The sequence below is a fragment of the Phaseolus vulgaris genome, chromosome 5, assembly GCF_051622355.1.
Source record: "Phaseolus vulgaris cultivar YP4 chromosome 5, ASM5162235v1, whole genome shotgun sequence".
In the NCBI taxonomy this organism is placed as follows: domain Eukaryota; kingdom Viridiplantae; phylum Streptophyta; class Magnoliopsida; order Fabales; family Fabaceae; genus Phaseolus; species Phaseolus vulgaris.
The window spans coordinates 1413450-1431734 of record NC_143502.1 but is presented as its reverse complement, the minus strand read 5'-3'; the positions used below and the strand labels follow the sequence as shown (position 1 = coordinate 1431734).

The window sequence follows — 18285 nt, the reverse complement described above, 5'->3', positions numbered from 1 at the left end:
ATCATCTATTCGAGGTGTCTGGGGAATAATCTCGGTATATTCAATTTCTCACTTTACTTTGCGTGTTTTAATTTTTTACTTTATTTTAATAATTTAATTATTATAATAACTAATTATATTTTATTTTTTAAAAATTTATTTAATAAATGTTTTGTAATAAAAACTTTATCATGCGAGATCAAATGTCTTGTAGAAAGAAAAAAATCCTTATTTTCAAGAGGATCTCTTTTCTCTGCTAAGCTATTTCTGAGACGACGATGACGAAGTCTCTTTATCTTTGTTAGCTTTATAGTTAGCTTTGATAGCTTTATCAATTGCCTCTACTAAAACCCTTCTATTCATCACCCTTTTACATTTATCAACCCTCCTTTCATTAATTCTCTGCAACATCCATGAAGCCAGATCGGGAGCCGAAGCGGGAATGGTGCGAGTCGAAGCCAGAGCCGAGGTGAGAGCCGATGCGAGAGATGAGGCAAGAGACGAGGTAAGAGCCGAGGTGAGAGCCGAGGTGAGAGTAGAAGAGACGAGAGCCGAAGTAAGAGCCGAAGCCAGAGCCGAGGCCAAAACGAGAACCGAAGCCGATATATCTTTCATAGCTGATTTATCTTTGTTACCTCTTTTAGCTTTGTATATTGACTCCGTTAAAATCCTTCTATTAATCACCCTTTTACTAATGTTCGACAACATCCTTGAACTCTCTTTATCCTTGTTAGCTTCATTGTTAGCTGCGGAACCAAAACTTGGGACGGGATCGGAAGCAGAATCAGAATCGACGGAACCAGCAGAAGCAGACTGTGACTGTGAGTCAACTATTGGTTGGATGACTACCAAACTGGAAAAATAAAATAACACCAATATAAATGAAACAGAAACAAAATTTAAGTAAAATTCAAAGAAGAGGTATAATGCTCACTCCAACAACAAAAGACTCACTTGATAATCCCATTATCTGATCCTCCAGTAATAATTATATTTTCATCAAGCTAAAAATAAGATCAAAGAAAGTTTATTACAAAATCTTAGAATGATAAATAAAAATATACTGAAGCTGAAATAACTAAGTTATGTTGTTGATTCACCTTCAACATTGTATCAATAGAGTTGTTCATGTACATGGAGAGACCAGCGTCACTGCAATTGAAACCAATTAGTTAGAATATTAATTGAAGATGAATAACAATCCAACTAATGTCACTCAGCTTCTCCTCCAAAAACAACATTTTAATCATCTAATTCTGATACATTCCACGTCATGTACCTAAAATTCTTGAAGCATCCCCATGAATACAGAATGATTCCATTTTGTAATCTGCACACAAATTTCCTACCATTCTGGTCACCCCAGTCAAAAGATGTAAACATCAGTCATGTGATCATTTTAGAATTTGAGTGTCAAACACATTCAATACAAATAAAGACATTGAATACGAACATGTTGGATATGCTGTACTAACATTATAAATTGATAACAATTAAATTTCTTCAAGATATTTAGCCAAATTATAAAAGTGAGGATAGAAACAAGAAAAAAATGCTTTCAAAAGCAAGACAAAACTATTCTCCTAGTAAACAAGAATACAAGCATATAAAATGTATTCATTAAAATACTTTTTTAATAACACTTATTCCAGAAATATTTAAAAAATTCTTACAAAAGTATAAAAATTCACTGCAAGTTCATGGGTCTTGACTTTGATACCTTCATTAAAACAACAGACAACAACCCAGACATTTCAGATCGAGATTGCACCTTTAAAAAAGTTATGAAGAGCAGTTAAAATTCATGAAATAAATAGAGAAGTAATCCTTTAAAAGGAACCAAAAAACAAAAACACATTCAACTTACTGAATTTGTTCGAAGATTGCAAACAGAGAGAGTCTTGTCTTCACTAACAAAAGAAAAAAATTGATGGAAAATAAAAATTTAGACTAACTCTATTGATATTTTGAGGCAGATGAGCTATATGAATTTGCTACCTTGTTGTCAACAGTTTCATTGCATCCGATGCAAAAGTCATGTCTGAAATGTAATTTTCATGGGCATTAAAATAATTGTAACAAGAGCGTTTTCTGATATCCCAAATCTACACAAAGTAAGAGAAAAGAGACAAAAGTAAGAGAAAGACATAGACCTTGTTAACTTTAATCTTCTTGTACGTTTTTTCTTTGTACCTCTTGTCTCTTGTGTATAAGATCGGTTTAGGGTTCAGGGTTCAGAGTTTAGGGTTTAGGGTTTAGACGTGTCAATAATACTAATTAATAAAACTTTGTTTTGCTTTTCTACTTCTGTTACATGAAGTTAAACTTGTTCACTTCTGTAATCATAAGATTTATCAATTATTGCTACCATCCAATATCACAGAAATGATAGAAATGACCGAATATCTATGTAAAATATTATTAATGCATAGGAATTCTCACAAAAATTCATATACCTTTATAAAACCCACATCATCTGGTGAAACAACTGTAGACTGGGTCAAGTTTATCAATCTATTTACTGTAGCCCTATATGAGAACAAAAACCAAATAAAAATTATTCTAAACCAAATCCCAAGAAGTGTGTAATTGCAGTAAATCTACTCACTCATGAACATTATCAATATGAGTGATTGTAGACCTGGTCTCCACATCAGTAGCCAGTACAGAACAATCTGAAGAAGCCGTGAAGAGCACTAAAAGACAGATATAACAATAAACATTTTAAACTCAAACTCATCATCAAAAATCATCCCTTTATGGTTTTGAGCTAACTTGTTAGTTATATTTTTGGGTATGTTTTTCTCACTTTATGATTGTTCTGCCCCAATCATAAAGAAGAGTTTCTTTTGTGGATGATACAGGAAGTCCACTTCTGATTCTGTATATAGGTTAGGATAACCTTGAAGTATCCCTTTTAATTTTATTTATTCATTGCTGATAAAAAAAAAATCATCAAAAATCATACACAACATCCAAAATCAAATAAATTGCATTACCACGTTCACAATCGATGAATCGAGCAGCCCTCTTAGAGTCGGCGTGTGCATGAACTTCCAATTGTCTGAAAGAATAAATAATAAAATAATATTAATAATTGCATGCAACAATCACACAAAAACAAAAAGTTCAGAATTTATACCTCACAGGGACACTATCATCAAGACTAAAACGGTATCTGCACCACATATATCCAATTCAATGTAATAATTAATTATATGAATGCAAAAAAAAATAATAATAAAAAAAAGGGTAGGTATGAACATACAGGTGAAGGTCACCGTTAATTAAAGCCGTGGCGAAAAGATTATTTGACGGATGAAAATCAATGTCAAACGGAACTTTTCCCAAAATCATCTTCATACTTCACCTATTTACCAATGCAAAGTAGATTATAGGATCTCAGAAACGTGAAATTTGAGATTGTTTAAAGAAAAAACAAAACAAAAATTCAGCTTTAGTTACCTCTTTCAAGAAGATCCAGATGACAGATTTTGTGAAAAGAATTGATAAGGGAAGAGCTTTTAGATCGATATATCTATGAAAACTGGAAAATGTATTTTATGTCAATATTTTTTTGGTATATTTTCCCTATTATATTTCTTCTCTTTTAGTGTATTTTTATACATTAATACATAAATGATAATACATATCTATCTCACCATTAAAAATAATTCATTAAAAAATTGTACGAATTTGGGTTATAAATATTTACAATGTTCTTACCCTTCCAATTACCTGCTACTTGTTTTACCCCTGATTCTGCCTAAATTTGCATTAGATACATAAACTAGAATTAAAATCATCCACTTTCTACTAGATGCTCATGAGTATGATAAAATTATCTTAATGCTTATGATAAAATTAGAATAAAATAGATACTTAGAATTTCTAATCTTATTATATTCAACATGATATGAGTTTGGACTATAAATTAATATAAATTGGATATTAGTTTTCTTTTACTAAACATGTTTTTAAGCTTCGTGAAATTACATCTTCAAAAATAGCTAAATAATGCAAATATTAAAATCTTGTATAGGAAAAAAAACACCTGTTTTCCTATATAAAAATTTCTTTTTAAAATAATAATATTTAAAGCACATAATACTAGCAATTATTCCTTGTTGATACCATGGTGTATTGACTTGCTGCAGAAGGTCAAAACTACTACTTCGGCTCCACGATGGGCGCTAATTATACTTGTGTTGGGGATGAGACGTAGTGCTTTGACAGGTAACACAATTGTTGATCTGTCGGTGATCCTTGAGTTTCTTCAAGTTCTCTTCATTCGTTATTGATGCTCCGTTGGTTGAGATATCTGCGATTGCACCCCGACGTTCAAGTCAGCGTTATGATTCATGTGTATTCTGGTAGGATATGAGAACGTACCTTACTCTTTCTTCAAGAGAGTTCTATTTATAGTATTGGTCAGTGGACTTTTACCTTTATGGGCTGAATATCAGTCGGCAACTGACGTGTAGTGGCTCCTTAACGTCAGGGAAGTGCATCTTTCAGTTTGATCAGTTTTAATCATTATGTTTTTGTAACTGCTATTTATTACGCTGTAAATATTATTTGACTTAGGCTGTCGGTTTCTCGGTCGAAACTGGCTCGTCCGGTCCCGACCGGTACTAAAACTAATAAAAAATAAAGAATAATGTCTTGTCTTACATAATACGACATAATTGTGATATTTGCAGATATACACATACACTACTAATTTCGTCAATTGACATGTTTAAAGTGTTAGAAACTGTTTTTTTTTTTCAAAACAGAATGAACTGTGATTTATCTTTTTTGAAAGCAGTTCCTTTAATACAATATGATTCATAAGTTAGTAATAAAAAATCTCGTTTACTATCACTATACGCTATCCATTATCAGCTTCACTCGTGTCACTTGTAATTCTTCTAAAGTGATAATAATAATTAAGATTAAAAAAAAAAAACAAAGTATATCAGTGTTAGCAGTGAATAATATAAACGAGTTGGAGATTTCCAAGGCTAACTACTTTTCTTTATGAACAAAATATTAAAATTAATGAATACAATTGGCATGTTTTACCAAACCCATCTAAAAATGTTATCAAAACTATAAAAAATCTTGCACATGATACATTCTATTAAAATATCTTCATTTGCTAGAGTCTAATTTTTATAAAATACATTAAGAGTGAGTAATTATCTCTCAAGCTTAAAGATTGGAAATTTTCTCACTTAGAATGCTATGAAAGTCCTAAATACTATATTACAACTTAGTTTTTGAGTAGCAACACATAAGTATGATTTTCGCCAAATTCTTTAGGCTTCTTCTTCCTTTTATTTAAAAAAATTAGAGTTTTTTAGGTTACCGGATTCATCAATCCGGGAGTGTGCTACAGATTCATCAATCCGGGAGTGATTCGTGTTCTTTTTCAAATAAAGGGTGTTTCGAAAGCAACTTGTTGATTTTCGGATTGCTGAATCCGGAAGTCTAATTTTTGTTACGGATTGATGGATCCGGAAGATTACTGGATTCACCAATCCAGAAGATTACCGGATTCACCAATCCGGAAGATTACCGGATTCACCAATCCAGAAGATTACCAGATTCACCAATCCGGAATGCAAAAAAATAAATGCGGATTTCTTATTCTGTAAAATTACCGAATTGCATTGTCCGGAAGAAGAAAGAGTAGTGTGGGTCTTATGTGTATTTTGAAATTTTTTAAAAATAATAGGGATATTTTTGTCTTTGCATTACATTATGGGGTGCAGGAAGAAAAACGTAGGGGTGCAGGAAGAAACTGCCAATTCTTTATATGATCACTTACTTTCTTTTTTCCGAAGGTTGCTTGTTTCCATTCAGGTAGCTATTGCTGAGAAATTACCCAAAAAAAAGAAGAAGGAAAGTTTGATTCTTTATTTATCATTTCAAGCTTCATTTAATTCACAATCCTTTACTGAAGAAGTTTATTTAACAATTAGATTTAAAAACACATTTATTTGCTTTAATCTTTGAACTTTTTGTAAGGCCATAGCATTAATAACTCAATTCCAACATAGGAATTAATCTATTTACTATTTAATTTAAATTCCTTGAAACCACAACATCGTCCAAGCAATTTCTACTATTTCATCTTTTGGATCGTCTCATAATTGCACATCATTGTGTTTTTCTTATATCTGATAGTAATCAATATGTGCAATACTGCAATCATCATCAATATGTGTAATTACATTACTCATCAATAAATTAACACATATGCATATCAATGTATAGAATCCAGGTAGAATTAACATATATAAGTATACAATACAATGATTAACAATAAACATATAAGTAGGTAGGTTCAAACATTATGATGCAAAATAATGCAAAAAAAAATATGAACAAACATAGATCTCTTTGGAAATTAACCAAATGTAACACGTTGTAAAGTAGGATCGTCTCAACACATTAAAAAATGTTCCATTTCATCATTGTTGTGTGTTTCTTGTATCTTGTAGTATGCTATCCAAATCCCATAGGTGTACATCGTTGTTGTTGTTATATGTTTCTTGTATCTGGTAGTATACTATCCAAATCCCATAGCTGCACAAAAGGATAATCGAGGTTTCTTCATTAAAATGTGATGAAGTCGGAGAAAACAAATGATGAGTTTACGACAATCACGATAATGACAACCTAGTATAAACATGAAAAGAGGAAAAGGTTCCAATAAATCTTAAGAAAGTGGAACAAAGGAGTACCTTTAACTTTTTATCATATGCGATGCTTCCAAGGAACTTTCTATCATGAGAGAATGCTACAATATCACAAAAAATCTAAGTGAAGCTTATAACAAGTTAGGAATATGAAAACATATGCTCAAGCACGAAAGAATGAGAGAGAAAACACACAAATCATGGATGAAGTCCCAAAATCACCTCATAACAAAAATTATCGAATCCATGCTAAGGACAAAAAACAATATTTTTCATATGCAAGCTGAACAAATCACATTAAATGCTAAGAGTGGAAGAGACTATATGTTACCAAGACACTCAACAAGATACCCTGAGTGTTCAGCTATTGGGTGGATGAAGTCGGGAAATATCCCGATCAAACTGAAAAAAAAAAAAACACCAATATAAATGAAACAAAGAACACAATAAATAAAAGATAGATTAAAGCAAAATTCTTAGAAGATGTATAATGCTCTCCAACAACAAAAGACTCACTTGATAATCCCATTCTCTGATCCTGTAATAATTCTATCTTCATCAAGCTAAAAATAAGATCAAAGAAAGTTTATTACAAAACTTTAGAATGATACAAAAAATCTCTGAAGCTGAAATATCTGTGTTATGTTGGTGATTCACCTTCAACATTGCATTAATAGGTTCAGTCGTGTTCACGAAGATACGACCATCACTGGAATTGAAACCAATTAGTTATAACATTAGTTGGAGATGTATAACAAGAAATTCAAGCTAAGGAAAACATCAAACTAATGTCACTCAGCCTCTCCTCCAAAAACAACATTTTGATAATCTAATTCTGACACATTCCACATCATATACCTAATATCTTTGAAGCAATTCCATGAATACAAACTGATTCCACGTCGTGATCCGCACACAAATGTCTCACCATTCTAGTCACCCCAGGAAAAAGATGTAAACATTAGTCATATGATATTTTAGAATATTTAGCCAAATTATAAGAGTCACGATAGAAATAAGAAAAAAAGGCTTTAAAAAGCAAGACATAACTATTCTCCCAAAGAGCAACAATACAAACATAAATGTATTCATTAAAATACCTTTTTAGTAACACTTATTCCAGAAATATTTAAAAAATTCCTACAAAAGCATAAAAATTCACTGCAAGTTCATGGGCCTTCACTTTGATACCTTCATTAAAACAATAGACATCAACTCATACCATTCGACTAGAGTTTGCACCTTTAAAAAAATCATGAAGGGTGATTAAAATTCATGAAATAAATAGAGAAGTAATGCTTTTAAAGGAACCAGAAAACAAAAGCACATTTAACTTACTGTATTTGTTAGAAGATTGCAAAGAGACAGAGTCCCGTCTCCACTAACAAAAGGAAAAAGTTTATGAAAAATAAAAAGTTAGACTATACCATTGATATTTTGAGACATGTGAGCTACATGAATTTGCTACCTTGTTGTCAAGATTTTCATTCTATCCGATGCAAAAGTCATGTCTGAAATGTAATTATCATGGGCATTAAAACATTTACAACAAGAACCTGTTCTGATATCCCAAACCTACAACAAGTAAGAGAAAGATATTGAGAAAATACTAATAGTCACCTTCAACAACCCTAAAAGATCAATATTGCAACTATATATCTTTAGTGGGTGACTTTTAAACAAAATAGCATTAAAAATATACATGTATGAAATAAAATAATCAATGGTAGAGTATTGAAATAAGGAATGGTGAGAAAGGGATTGTGGTGAAATGGATTTGATATGATAGAAATGAGTGAATATGTATGTAAAATATTATTAATACCTTTATAAAACCCTCATCATCTCCTGAGGCAAAGATAAACTCTGTCAAGTTCATCAATCTATTTATTGCAGTCCTATTTACTGAAGATCTATAAGATAACAAAAACAAAATAAAAATTCAAAAGCAAATCACAAGAAATTGAAATTGCAATAAATGTACTTTCTCACTCACTCACTCATGGGCATTATCAATTCGAGTAATCTTAGATCCGGTCTCCACATCCGTAGCCAGTATAGAACAATCTGCAGAAGCTGTGGAGAGCACTAAAAGACAAATATAAAAATAAACATTTTAAACTCAAACTCATCATCAAAAATCATACACAACATCCAAAATCAAATAAATTGCATTACCAAGTCCATAACAAAGGAATCGAGCAGCCCTGCAAGAGTCAGTGTGTGCATGAACCTTCCATTTCCTGAAATAATAAATAATAAAATAATATTAATAATTGCATGCAATAATCACACAAAAACAAAAAGGTTCAGAATATATACCTCACAGGGACACTGTCAGGACCAAAACGGTATCTGCAGCACATATATCCATTTCAATATAATAATTAATTATCATGAATGAAAAAAAATATAAATAATAAAAAATTGGTTAGGTATGAACGAACATACAGGTGAATGTCACCGTTAATTAGAGCCGTGGCGACAAGATTATCTGACGGATGAAAATCAACGTCAAATGGAATTTTCCCCAAATTTATCTCCATACTTCACCTATTCAGAAACTTGAAACTTGAGATTCACCCCTTTCAAGAAGAGGTACACAAAGGAAAGTTTAAGAATCTATCTTTCACAAAGTACATAGGGATGAACATATCCAATTACAACGGATCAGATCAATAATCACTCTTATTTTACCATCATAAAATTTATTTATATATTATTAAATGTTTTCCGAATGGTTTGAGTCTAACCAGATCTATAAATAGGTGATGATTCTCTAAAAAAAAACACATTAAACTCAAGTGAAAAATATATCCAAACTTATTTTTTTGAGGAAAATATAAAAAATTAATATTTCAGAATTAAAATAATTTAGTCAATAATGAAATTAATACTATCACTTTTTTATAATAATATAAAAAATTAATTTAATACTTTATTATTTTTTAATAAAAAATAAGTTTGTATTTTCTACTCTTTTTTTTTTGGTTTTAAATAATCTTCTAACCCTATATGAACCGGAGTCCACGCAGATTTTAAAATATACTAATTTACATTAACTAAAACAATTACTTCATATTTTTACTCTTGTAATATTATCATCTCCTTCTTTAATTCTTCAAATATATATATATATATATATATTTTATTTCAACTCCCTCATACTTTCTATTTCTTCAATATGAATTTAATGCTAAAAATATAAATTGTTGTTTAATAATTAAATAATATTTTAAATTCAGATAATTAATTTTTTAAGTTTATATATTAAGTAGTATACTTTTATTTAATCAAAATAAGATAAGCTATTTATATTTTTATTTAATAGTCATCATTGTGTGTGTTTTTGTCTAGATTCATTCTTCCTCTTCCTCTTTGTGTCTTAATTCACATATTTGTAATGACTGAAATCGAAAATGGAAACAAATCTCTCCTTAGTAAATTGGAAAAATCCACATGAATGTGTTCATTTAAATATTCTAGTAAATTACCATTGTTTTTTAGATTTAATGTCTCAAATACATCTTGACCCACCACTTGATTTTACCCTATGGAGTCACTTATTATATGACACCTTTTCCTAACTTCTTTTCCACGTAGAAGCAAAAAAATTTCACCATAATAACTATAGTTGGTCAAGGAGATGTTCAAATATATATATCCAACTACAATTCTAAAAAATGTGCTTCATGTTCCAAAAGTGTGTGCACAAACCTCCAAAAGTGTCCACAAACTTGATATCTATAAACAAATTTACTAAAGATCTCTCATGTAATGTGTTTTTTTTTTTTTATAACAAATCTTATATATTGTGTGTGGTCCTTCTAAAGCTCATAATATTTTGAGGGCTAAATGATTTAACACCTTTATTGATGATTGCACAAGTCTTTAAACACAAATGTGAGGTTAGCTCTGTCACTACAAAAAAAATTATTTTTAATGGAGGTTATATTTGGCGTTACCGGCGGTTTTAACCCCCGTTAAGTGCGTTACCCGCGGTTTGCTTTTCCCCTGGAAGATCCAGCGTCGCTAACTAATCACAGACGTTACCGGCGGTTTGCAAACCTCCGCTATTCCCGACGGTTTTGAAAACCCCCGCAATTCCCGATGGTTTTGAAAACCTCCGCTATTTCCGACGGTTTTGAAAACCTCCACTAATCCCGACGGTTTTGAAAACCCCCACTAATCTCGGCGGTTTTGAAAACCTCATTACTTTTAGGAGGTGCATATATAAAAAAGTAGATGACAAATAATAAAAATGTTAAACCAAAATAGCCCCATTATTTTCTCATACCCTATGTTCTTCTTCTACCACCTAACACTACTACTCTTCAACTTTTTTTTATTTCACAATATTATATAGGTATAATTTTTTCATAATAAAAATATAGATATTGAATTATTAATGTAGAAAATGTACACGATTTCGTACTAATACCAAATAATTATATCTTAATAATTTATTCATCTTATTCATTAAGTATCCGGTGAGCTGAAAAATATTGGTGGTAAGTATAAGGGAATCTGTGAAACGACATACAAATCAAGCCTACCATCTATGGGTCCTTGCACCAGAACATGATTTTGTTATCAATCAATGTTATGCCATTTTGCTTTAAAAACTTTTATTAAGATCAACTTTAGTTAGGAAGGATTAACCACAAATTCATCGAGTTTGAAATAATGATCTAATAGCAAAATTTGCATTCATTAGCAAGCAAAATTAATTTATACATAAAACTAGTAATTAGTAATGCTCCTTGAGAGTATCTAATATTTATTAAATTTGTTTAATTACATGAAAAACGCAAACTATTCATAATTAGTTTTTCATTATAATAAGAAATATGCAGTCATAAATAAAATATATATTACACACTATATAAATACATTATACAGAAATATTTGAAAAAAAGTGGGGCCTAACTTAAGCCTATGGCCTAAAATGGCATCTGAGTATACACAATGATGGAGATCAAGCCCAAGAGAACATGGAGGCCACTCATCTAGCTCAAGAAGAGGTGGAGGCACAAATGGAGGACGCCCATGGAGGTCAAAGTCCACCTCAAAGGATTACAAGAAGCATGTTCAAAGCCTTGGGAGCTAGAGGACATTTATTTTCTCTTTTTGTAGTGTCTTTAGTTGAAGGTGCTTAGAGGGAAACCTTAGAAACCTCTTTTGTTATAGCATCTTTTAGGCTTTAGTTAGGAGCTTTAGGGGGGTGTATTAGTAGATAGGTGTATGAGTAGAATAGGGGGTGCCAAAGTGAAGGAAAGGATCACACCTTCCTTGCTTTGCAAATAGGCGCCGGTTCTAGTTTGAATTGGAAGGAATTTTGAATTGTTTTAGCTTTCATTTTTCAACACCTTAGGCTATAAATAGAGGTGCCTTCCTTGTAAAATTCATATTTGAATTTATCTAAAGAAACTATACTCAAAATTGGAGTGAGCATTTGGAGAGCTTTGAGCTTCTACTCTAGTCTTATCTTGAAGGACCATGGTTTCCTCAAGTGGCGGCTTGCACACTCATCTAGGAGCATCCATACTTCTAGTGGCGTGATCATCCAACCATTCTTCCATCTTCATGAGCATTCTCTTCTCCTTCCTTTCTTCTTCTTCAATTTGTTCATGTTGCCTTGTGTTTTGAGTTGTTGTTGTTTCGGTTCTTCTAATTTTCCAGCACCTATATTCTGTTTGTTTCTTAATTCTGTTCGGTACATTTGATTTTAATTCAATTTTGTTCGGTCTCTTCTTTTTAAATTCCTTTGTTGATTCAATTTGACAATATTTGGTTCATCCAAATGAGTTTGGGATTTGGTACTTGTTATTGGTGAGTTCTTGACTTAGAACCATGATCCAACTTCTAAGAAAGTGCCTCTATATTTTCCAGCTCAAGGTAATTCCTCAAAGTGTCAAGAATCTTGTTCTGTGTGGCTATTGGAATCACATCATGTGGTATCATGAGTCTTAGGTTCTTCTTGTTTAATTGTTGAGTTGTGTGCACTTTATTTCAAGAGCTCTTTTTAATTTCTTGCAATTTAAGTTTCTGTTTTAGAATTTTAATTGAGTATTCTTGCTGTTTTTTCTTTTTGCTCCAAGTGTTTGTGGAAAGGTTTATGGCACTCATAATTCTTATGAGTATGGTTGCTCTTTTGGAATGGCATTATCCTTCCTAGAGTTTACCTTAAGCTTCCTTTCACTTGTTACAATTTGTGTTGTGTCTTTTAATTTTTGAATCATGTTAAGTTTTGTCTTAGTCATGTTATTCCTTATATGTCATTACTTCTAGTAGTACTTTTATTGTTTTGATTGTTTCTTGCTTTGGTGTCATATAATTTTCTGAATTGATGTTGATCCTTTGTGCATTTTCTTTTTAGAATTGAGTTCATACTTGTATTCTAGACCTATACAAGTTCCAATACATCATTTTCTATTATGTCTTTGCTAGTTCATCATTCTGTTTTTTTATTCCTATTAGGATTCCTCTGTTTCTGAAAAGAGTGCTTACTATTTTTCCTTATTGCAACTGATTTACGTACTGTAAAATTCTGAAATTCTGGATTTGAGATATTCAAAGTGTTAGAAAAGAATAGAAAAAAGAATCATTCAAAAATATGAAGTACACAAAAAATGATAAATAAAATAAAAAAAGTGTACATTCCTGCCGAAAAAAATACGGTAATCTGGCAGTGATTTTAAAAATTTTTTTTCTCTCATTTGGCTTACTGTTTTTAATTGATTCCAGTGCCATTATTGAGTTAACATCTTGAAGTTTCTGTGGTATAAATTTCATAATCCAGTTCGCTCTACAACGTTCCAGTTAAATCAGTGAATATCAAACACAGTTTGCATTTAAAAAAAAAAAATTTCCAGTAGCTAATATTTTTGTTTTCTTCATCTACTCTAGTGCTTTTCCTTAGGTATTCTTTTGTGTGCCTACTTTTCTCATTGAGTTCTTTATTTTCTTGATTGTCTTTCATTCTTACTCTTTGAGTTTGTCTTACATATAATTTTCCTTTTGCAATTACCTTTCCTTGCTTATACCTTTTCTTGTTTGTCTTTATTGTTTCTTTGGTTTTGTGGTGGTTTGCTCTTAAGATTGGTGTGCTTGCTTTGACATATTTCATTTGAGGATTCCAAGGCCTCAAGATCAGATTGGAGCAAGAACATTATTTCTTTGAGAGTGATATCTTTTTCAGCCTTAAGTTCACTTCGGCAGTTTCATTACAGCTCACTGTTTTTGCTAATTTTTAACTTGTTTGCTGTTTTGTGTGTTTGCTGTTTTTAATTACAAATGGCTGGATCTTCAAGTGATGCATCCTACAAGCAGAATTCTCCTTCCAAAGCTTCCATTCTTGGTGAATTACATGAAGCTCAAAGAACAATTAGACGGTTGGAAGAGAAAATGCAAAAGATGGAGGTCCAACAAGCTAGACCATCTCCTTCTATCCATGATGGACATCATTCTCATAGACCATCTTCAAGAGCTTCTTCAAATGATGTTGGCCGTGAAGATGAGCATAGGAGAAGGAGACCTCCACCCCAAGTCCATGGACAAAGACATCATCACCATGGGGAAAGAATTCACTACGGCAATGGCTTCTATTATGATGCAAAGTCCAAGCTTCCTTCGGTCAAACTACCTTGTTTTAATGGTTCTAGTGATCCAAATGTGTATTTAGATTGGGAGGCTAAGTGTGAACAAATTTTTGAGATCCATGAGATCCAAGATGAGCATAAGCTCAAGCTAGCCACCCTAGAGTTTAGTGATTATGCCATGAAATGGTGGCATGGAATTGTAAAGGACATTATCTATCACAAGGGTCCTCCCGTGGACTCTTGGAACTCTTTAAAGGATCATATGCGCGCTAAATGTGGATGAATATTATAAGGAGCTTGAGACGCTTGTGCTTAAAATTGAATTAGAAGAAAGTGAAGAAGCCATGGTTGCTAGGTTTGTGAGTGGTCTTAGGAAGGATATCCAAGACATTGTTGAGTTACAAGAGTATTCATCATTGGGCTCTTTAGTTCATCTTGCAATGAAGGTGGAAGCCCAACTTGCTAAGAAAAACTCTTTTAAAAATGCTTCCAATAATGGATACTACTCCAAGTCTTGGAGAAACAAAACTTCTTTTTCTAAACATCCTTCCAAAGATTCTTCTTTCAAACCCAAGGAATCTAAGCCATCAACGTCTAGACCTAAGTCTCCCACTAGAACATCTAACACTAAATGCTTTAAATGTATGGGTTATGGTCATATTGCTGCAAATTGTCCTTCCAAACGAAGTATGTACATGCATGAGGGCATTGTAGTTAGTGAGCATGATTCGGATTCTTCAAAGCATTCATTGCATTCTCATGCATCTAGTGAGGAAGAGAGCGAATGTCCACTTGAAGGGGACTTGTTAGTTGTGAGAAGACTTCTTGGACAAGTTTCACAACCTTTTGATGAAAGTCAAAGGGAAAATATTTTCCATACAAGATGTCTTATTCAAAACAACATTTGTTCCTTGATAGTGGATGGGGGTAGTTGTGCAAATGTGGCTAGTACAAGAGTAGTAGATAAGCTTGGATTGCCTACTATCTCTCATACAAAGCCCTACAAGTTACAATGGCTTAGTGAAGTAGGAGAAATAATTGTTAATAAACAAGTCCTCATCCATTTCTCCATTGGAAAATACAAAGATGAGGTATTATGTGATGTTGTGCCCATGGAAGCCACTCATGTTCTTTTGGGAAGGCCTTGGCAATTTGATAGAAAAGTTTTACATGATGGCTTTACCAACAAATTATCTTTTGAATTCCATGGTCACAAGGTTACTTTAAAATCTCTCTCTCCAAGAGAAGTCCATGAGGACCAAGTTATCATGAAGAAAAAGAGGGAGAGTGAAAAAGATAAAAAAGATAAAAAAGATAAGAGTTCTAAGCCTACACTCCTTGTGTCTAGGCGTGACATTGAAAGGGAAATAGTGGCTCATCATCCTCTTTTTTTAGCCATCCCTAGAACTCTTAGCATAGAATCACTTGTTGATAGTCCTCATTGCTTGGGAAATTTGGTAGACGAGTTCAAAGATGTGTTTCAAGATCCTCCAAATGGACTTCCACCTTTGAGAGGGATTGAGCACCAAATTGATTTGATACCGGGCTCTTCTTTACCAAATCGTCCCGCATATAGGACCAATCCAAGTGAAACCAAGGAAATTCGCCAACAAGTTGAGGCTTTGATTGAAAAAGGGTGGGTGCAAGATAGCATGAGTCCTTGTGCTATGCCTATCATCTTAGTGCCAAAAAAGGATGGCACATGGCGAATGTGTTCGGATTGTAGGGCCATCAATAACATAACCATTAAGTATAGGCATCCCATACCTAGACTAGATGATTTGTTGGATGAATTACATGGTTCAAAAATATTTTCAAAGATTGATCTTAAAAGCGGCTACAATCAAATCCGTATCAAACCGGGTGATGAATGGAAGACGGCTTTTAAGACCAACTTTGGTTTATATGAGTGGTTAGTTATGCCTTTTGGTTTAACTAATGCACCAAGTACCTTCATGCGCCTCATGCATCATGTTCTTAGACCTTTCATTGGTAAGTTTGTTGTGGTTTACTTTGATGACATTCTCATTTATAGCTTATCTTTGAATGACCATAGGTTGCATGTTAGGCAAGTTTTGGAAACCCTTAGGAAGGAACATTTGTATGCTAACCTTGCTAAATGTATGTTTGCTCTTGATCATATAGAATTCCTAGGGTTTGTTGTGAGTTGTAAAGGGGTCCATGTGGACAAAACAAAGGTGGTGGCCATTCAAAATTGGCCTACACCGAAATCTTTGAATGAGGTCCGAAGTTTTCATGGGCTTGCTTCTTTCTATAGAAGATTTGTCCCAAACTTTGGTACCATTGCCGCACCACTCAATGACAGTGAAAAAGGATGTGGTCTTTCATTGGGGAGAAGCACAACAAAATGCTTTTGATACTTTGAAAGAAAAATTGACTAATGCTCCCATCTTGGCCCTTCCTAATTTCACTAAGACATTTGAGATTGAGTGTGATGCTTCAAGCATAGGTATTGGGGTTGTTCTCCTTCAAGAGGGCCACCCCATAGCCTATTTTAGTGAGAAATTGAAGGGAAGTCATCTCAACTATTCCACCTATGATAAGGAATTATATGCACTTGTTAGGGCTTTGTTTACTTGGCAACACTATCTTTTTCCCAAAGAGTTTGTGATACATAGTGATCATGAATCTCTTAAATATTTGAAAAGCCAAAACAAACTTAACAAGAGGCATGCTAAGTGGGTGGAATTCATTGAGCAATTTCCTTATGTGATCAAACACAAGCAAGGCAAAATAAATATTGTGGCGGATGCTCTTTCTAGAAGATACACCTTGCTAAATCTTTTAACCTCTCAATATCTTGGTTTTGATCACATTAAGGAACTTTATCATGATGACCTTGATTTTTCTCTCCTCTATCAAGAGTGTCTTAAGGGAGGACACAAAGATTTTTTTATTCAAGATGGCTTTCTTTTTAAAGGAAAACGTCTTTGTGTTCCCCAATGCTCTATTAGATTATCTCTTGTTAGAGAAGCTCATGAGGGGGGCTTAATGGGACATTTTGGGGTTGCTAAAACTTTGGATGTGTTGCATGAACATTTCTTTTGGCCTCATATGCATAAACATGTTCATAGTTTGTGTGATAAATGCATAGCTTGCCGCAAAGCTAAATCTAAAATGCATCCCCATGGTCTTTATACTCCTCTTCTTATCCCTTCAATGCCTTGGGTAGATATATCTATGGATTTCATCTTAGGCTTACCCAAGACATCAAAGGGAAAGGACTCCATTTTTGTGGTAGTGGATCGTTTTTCAAAGATGGCTCACTTTATTCCTTGCCACAAAGTGGATGATGCATGCCACATTGCAAACCTCTTCTTCCAAGAAGTGGTTCGCTTGCATGGGATTCCTAGGTCTATAGTGTCCGATAGAGATCCTAAGTTCTTGAGTCACTTTTGGAAGACCTTGTGGGGCAAGCTTGGAACTAAGCTTTTAATTTCTACCACTTGCCACCCACAAACTGATGGTCAAACCGAGGTGGTGAATAGAACTTTGGGACAACTATTGAGATGCTTTATTTCGGGGAATCCTAGAGTGTGGGAGAATTTACTACCCCATGTTGAGTTTGCATATAACCGAGTAGTAAATTCTACCACCTCCCATTCTCCTTTTGAGGTGGTCTATGGGTTTAATCCCCTAACACCTCTTGATCTTCTTCCTATTCCCCTTCTTGAAGATGTCTTGTGCAAAGATGGGGCTGAAAAGGCTTCTTTTGTGAAAACTTTGCATAAAGACATCAAGAAGAGAATTGAGAAGAAGGTTGGCAAGTATGCTGAACTTGCCAATAAAAGGAGAAAAGCATTGTTGTTTGATGAGGGCGATTGGGTTTGGCTTCACTTGAGGAAGGATCGTTTTCCTACTCAAAGGAAGTCCAAACTAATGCCTCGAGGGGATGGACCTTTCCAAATCCTCAAGAGGATTAATGACAATGCTTATGAGTTAGATATGCCTGATACATTCTTAGGTAGTCATACTTTTAATGTCAGCGATCTAAC

The 18285-nt window shown here is 33.2% G+C and overlaps 2 protein-coding genes across 2 annotated transcripts; both read right to left on the bottom strand.

Annotated features, from left to right (window-relative positions):
• Positions 1–240: 240 nt before the first annotated feature.
• On the bottom strand, positions 241–3342 carry LOC137834704 (WD repeat-containing protein 55). The gene is made up of 12 exons (XM_090302306.1): positions 3248–3342; positions 3122–3157; positions 2979–3043; positions 2588–2675; positions 2436–2508; positions 1978–2084; positions 1847–1889; positions 1700–1750; positions 1259–1332; positions 1080–1131; positions 934–983; positions 241–832 (listed from the first exon to the last, which is right to left on the bottom strand). Exons 1-12 carry the CDS (start codon positions 3340–3342, stop codon positions 241–243), a joined length of 1326 nt encoding a protein of 441 aa, XP_090158432.1.
• Positions 3343–6227: 2885 nt separating this feature from the next.
• Positions 6228–9281, bottom strand: LOC137834691 (WD repeat-containing protein 55). The gene is made up of 14 exons (XM_068642828.2): positions 9120–9281; positions 8991–9023; positions 8847–8911; positions 8669–8756; positions 8494–8581; positions 8137–8243; positions 8007–8049; positions 7860–7910; positions 7527–7600; positions 7326–7377; positions 7185–7231; positions 7000–7070; positions 6714–6769; positions 6228–6555 (listed from the first exon to the last, which is right to left on the bottom strand). The coding sequence occupies exons 1-14, from the start codon at positions 9212–9214 to the stop codon at positions 6511–6513; spliced, it is 915 nt and encodes a 304-aa protein (XP_068498929.1). The 5' UTR covers positions 9215–9281; the 3' UTR covers positions 6228–6510.
• Positions 9282–18285: the final 9004 nt, after the last annotated feature.